General features: G+C 34.0%; 1 protein-coding gene across 1 annotated transcript; it reads left to right on the forward strand.

Moving 5' to 3' along the window:
* Nucleotides 1-3,407: 3,407 nt before the first annotated feature.
* LOC140176129 (secreted RxLR effector protein 161-like) lies at nucleotides 3,408-4,004 on the forward strand. Its single transcript, XM_072206013.1, has one exon. The coding sequence runs from the start codon at nucleotides 3,408-3,410 to the stop codon at nucleotides 4,002-4,004; it is 597 nt and encodes a 198-aa protein (XP_072062114.1).
* The last annotated feature ends 1,050 nt before the right edge of the window (nucleotides 4,005-5,054 follow it).

Raw genomic sequence — 5,054 nt, forward strand, 5'->3', positions numbered from 1 at the left:
ACCCATTTGTTCTTAATTGTAGCACATTACAAGCCTAAATAAAAAATAATAAATGTTCTTAATTTGAATCTTTGATTAGCTTAGGCTAGTGAGAGTGTTCATTATTTGATTTTGGGAAAGTTGGGAACATTGAGTAGAGATAAAAGTATATTTTGTATTTGTGTTGAAAATCTTGGGAATTGGGTACATACTCATGTATTAATCATATGTAAACCATATGCATTGATGTTCTTGTATATATTTTAGTTGAAAAGAAAAAAATAAAAAAATAAAAAAATAAATAGAAATAGAAAAAGAAAGAAAAAGAATTGCAATAAAAAGGGGACAAAAATGCCCCAAAGTGAAGTTCAATAATAATCAATGCATATGTGTAGTGTTCAAAAAGAGAATGCATGAGTGTGTGAAAAAGTGAAGAATGGGTAGTTAGATTTGTTTAGAATTGTATAGGTTGTTATATAGGTTGGGTGGGAAGCTTATGTTAATCAAAGATTCAAATTTCAAGCCCACTTGACCATATGCATCCTACCTTGACCCTAGCCCCATTACAACCTATGAAAAAGTCCTCATGATATTTGTATGCATGCATGAAATAACCGTTGATTGTTAGATGAAAAACAAATCTTGAAAAGCATGATTAGGGGAGAATTGAGTGAATCAACCCCATACACTTGAGTGACTAGAGCGGATATACATCCGGTGAGGGTTCGATTGCTCATTTACATGTTTCCACCCATGATCATCTTTTCTTACAAGTTTGTAAAGTCTTTCAATGATTCAATTCAATTGTGGGTTTACTTTGATTACTATTGCTTTAGCCTTTGTACTTGTATATGTATTCTTGGGAATTGATTTGTTTTGACCAAGTACATGCATTCACGTAGATAGATTGCCTATAGATAGGTTGCACGTAGCTAGTTTACATTGAATAAATGTTGATACCCTTTGCTTCTTTCTTGACTTTAGCATGAGGACATGCTTAGTTTAAGTGTGAGGAGGTTTGATAAACCCCAATTTTATGGTTTATCTTGTGCTTATTTTAGGGGATTTTATCACCTTTTTCCACATTTATTCAATGAAATAGCATGGTTTTGTAATTCTCCCTTAAATTGTGCTTAAGTGTAAAAACATGCTTTTTAGGCCCTTAAATTGGTGATTTTGATTCACTTTAATTCCATTCGATGCCTTGATGTGTTTGTTGAGTGATTTCAGGTTCATAAGGCAAGTATTGGATGGAAGAAATGAAGAGAAAAGCATACAAAGTAGAGAATGTACGAGGAAACAAAGATTTGGAGTACTTCAACCCACGCGCACGCGCAGCTCACGCACATGCGTGGAAGTGAAGTCGCATGGCGACGCGTACGTATACATGATGCGTACGCGTGGATAGGAAAATTTCCATGCGACGTGCACGCGTGACCCACGCGTACGCGTTGATGTTCGCACGTGACTCACTTAAAGGCAAAATGCTGGGGGCAATTTCTGAGCTGCCCAGGCCTAAATCCAACTTGTTTCTGAGGGTATTTGATGCAAAATTGAAGATTGAGCAAGGGGGAGCACTTATTTGTAGAATAGCATCATGTATTTTAGTTTCTAGAGAGAGAAGCTCCCTCTTTTCTCTAGAATTAGGGTTCTTAGGCTTATTTCCATCTTAGATCTAGGTTTTGATTATTGTTCTCATCTTGTTTTCCTTATAATTTCATGCTTCTACACTTTAATTCTCTTAGTTTTTGTGTTAATTTTACTTTTATGCCTCTTTTATGTTCATGAATGCTCATGTTAGATTTGGTTTACATTTAATGCAATTTGATGTTTGATGTTTCCTTTATTGATGATTTGAGTTGTTAATTTACTTTTCTTGCAATTGGTAGTTGGTAGATTTATTATTCTTGCACTTTTACTATGCTTTTCTTTTATGCCTTCCAAGTATTTGACAAAATGCTTGGTTGGGCTTTAGAGTAGACTTTGAGCATTCTTGGCTTGGAAAGAGTAATTAGGTGATCTTGAGTCATGAAAACCCAACCTATGTTGGTGATCTAGAGTTGTTAGTTAATATTATTTCTATTGACTCTAATCTCTTGCTAATTCCATTAGTGAGTTGATTAGGATTTTTGGATTGAGATTAACTAGTCTTGTTTGACTTTCTCTTATGGAAGATAACTTATACCTTCTTCCAATATTGGAGATGACGAAATAAGATAAATTCTTGTTAATTGTTGTTATTAGTGACTAGGATGAAAAGCCTATCATCTCAATCTTTGCCATGAATGTCTCTCTTTATTACTTGCTTTCTTTACTTGCATGGTTTACTTTTTTTGTCATTTAATTTCTTGCCCTTTTATAAACCAAACCCTTGTCCCTTCATAGGCAATAATTGAGCACTTCATTGTAATTCCTTGTGAGACGACCCAGAGTATAAATACTTCGGTTAATTTTTATTGGGGTTTGTACTTGTGACAACACCATATTTTTGCATGTGAGGATTCTTTGTTGGTTTAGAACTATACTTGCAACAAGATTTCATTTGAGGAAATTCTATATCAACTAAAGTTCTCACATCAGTTGTCATCAGGCTATTGGAGTCAAATGGGTTTACAGAGTTAAGAAGAACTCTAAAGGTGATGTAGAAAGGTATAAGGCAAGACTCGTTGCAAAAGGGTATAAGCAGAAGCTAGGAATAGATTATGATGAGGTGTTTGCTCCAGTTGCTCACTTGGAGACGATAAGGCTATTGTTATCACTTGCAGCACAGAACAACGGGAAAATCTACCAAATGGATGTCAAGTCTGCTTTTCTGAACGGTAATCATCTGAAAGAAGTTTATATTGAACAACCTTTGGATTTTGTTATTGAGGGTTGTAAAGATAAGGTGTTAAGGCTTAAAAAGGTCTTATATGGACTGAAGCAAGCTCCAAGAGCTTGGAATGATCGTCTTGATATGTATTTTCAAGGTAATAGTTTTACTAGGTGCATTCATGAATATGCACTCTATGTGAAAGAGGAAAGAGGAAAGAGGAAATTTGTTATTTGTTTATGTCTATGTGGATGATCTTATATGCACAGGAAACAATCAAATAATGTTTGAAGAATTTAAGAAGGTAATGGCTCAAGAATTTGAGATGAGTGATATGGGACTAATGTCTTATTATCTGGGTATTGAAGTTAAACAAATGGAGGATGGAATTTTCATCTCACAAGAGGTTTATGCAAGAGAGCTATTGAAGAAACTCAACATGCTGGACTGCAATCTTACCAATACACTTATGGAGTGTGGAGTTAAACTTTCCAAAGAGGAAGAAGGTGTAAGAAAAGTTGATTAAACATTATTCAGAAGTCTCGTGGGGAGTTTAAGGTATTTGACCTGTACCATACCTGACATTTTATTTTCAGTTGGGTTAGTTAGTCGTTACATGGAGAATCCAGCAGAAACCCATATGAAGGCAGCCAAGAGAATTCTTCGCTATCTTAGAGGCACTCTTGAGTATGGCATGTTTTATTCAGCTTCAGATAAATTCAAATTAATGGGCTATTGCGATACTGATTATGCTAGGGATATTGATGACAGTAAGAGTACTACTGGATTTATTTTCTTTCTAGGAAATAATGCAATTTCTTGGTGTTCAAAGAAACAACCTATAGTCACTCTTTCAACTTGTGAAGCTAAATATGTTGCTGCCACTACCTGTGCATGTCATGTAATTTGGCTGAAGATACTACTGAAAGAACTTCATTTGGAGCAAGCTAAATCCACCAAGATCATGATGGACAATAAGTTAGCGACTGCCCTAGCAAAGAATCCAATATTTCATGACAGAAGCAAGCACATAGAACCAAAGTATCATTTCATTCGACAATGTATTGAGAACATGCATGTGGAGGTTGAGTATGTGAAATCACTTGATCAAGTTGCAGATATTTTCACAAAAACTCTGAAATATATTGCTTTTCAAAAGTTAAGGATTATGATTAGAGTCGGAAAAATTATCAAGTTTAAGGAAAAATGTTAAAAATAAACTTGATAATGAGAATTTAAGAATTGACAGAAACCACTATTTAAATGGGTTGTCTATATTTAGTTTTTATTTAAACTATTTATTTATTAGGATGTGTTAAGTTTAGATGTTAAAGAGAAGTATAAATACATATATAATCATTTCATAAAAAACAACACAACAAATACATTCAATACATTCCTCTTCATTTTATATATTCTTCGTCAGTGTGTGCCTTGTTCTTTTATTTTTCAACACAAACAATGAGATTCGAATCAAGGTAGATATAGTATCCATATGTAGATCTGCGATCATCTATGTCCGAATCCCAATCAGAATCTGAAAAAGCAAAAAAATGCAAAGTAGTACGTGGATAAAAAAGGCTTTTTATATTTAAATTAAATAAACTTATTATTTACCAAAATATGTAATTGATAAAATATTTACTAATTTAAATATGTGTTACATATCTCGGATATTGAGGAACAAACTCATAAAAAACACAATCTAGTGACTTAGTAGTCAGAATAAGTAATATTGTCTAAAATAAATAAATCGATTGCACCTGAGATACCTACAAACTATACATTTGTTCAGAAACCAGATACTTAGTACTGTGATATGTGTATTGTCATATCTAGGTGTCTTAGTATCCTAGATACATGTTTATGCATAACTAGGTAACTCAGTACCCAGGATACGTATATTTATATCTAGGTATCTCAGTACCCTAGATATACTGACAAAATACAACATATAAGGAGGTTCTTGACTCATTACACTACACCAATTCCACTAATTTGTATTTCTCCTCTCTTTATTCTCCATACACATGGCTAGTAATTAGTTCTTTTTTTGTGGTACATCCGAATGGAATAACTAGAAGTGGTTAGGGGAGAGTGACATTTGAGTGTGATTCACCTGTGATATTGTGCACTTACCGTCTTGATTCATTGGACGCATTGAAGAATCTCATATTGACTAGTATGGGTGTACTAGGTTCTAGTGAGGTTGGGAGAGTTGCATACAAATTTTTATCAGCACTCTCGAGTGGAGGATTTAGGA

Source organism: Arachis hypogaea, chromosome 11 (genome assembly GCF_003086295.3).
Source record: "Arachis hypogaea cultivar Tifrunner chromosome 11, arahy.Tifrunner.gnm2.J5K5, whole genome shotgun sequence".
In the NCBI taxonomy this organism is placed as follows: Eukaryota; Viridiplantae; Streptophyta; class Magnoliopsida; order Fabales; family Fabaceae; genus Arachis; species Arachis hypogaea.

Excerpts from the sequence above, each read along its gene's own strand:
- LOC140176129 (XM_072206013.1), top strand. The coding sequence starts at position 3,408 with ATGGAGAATCCAGCAGAAACCCATATGAAGGCAGCCAAGAGAATTCTT.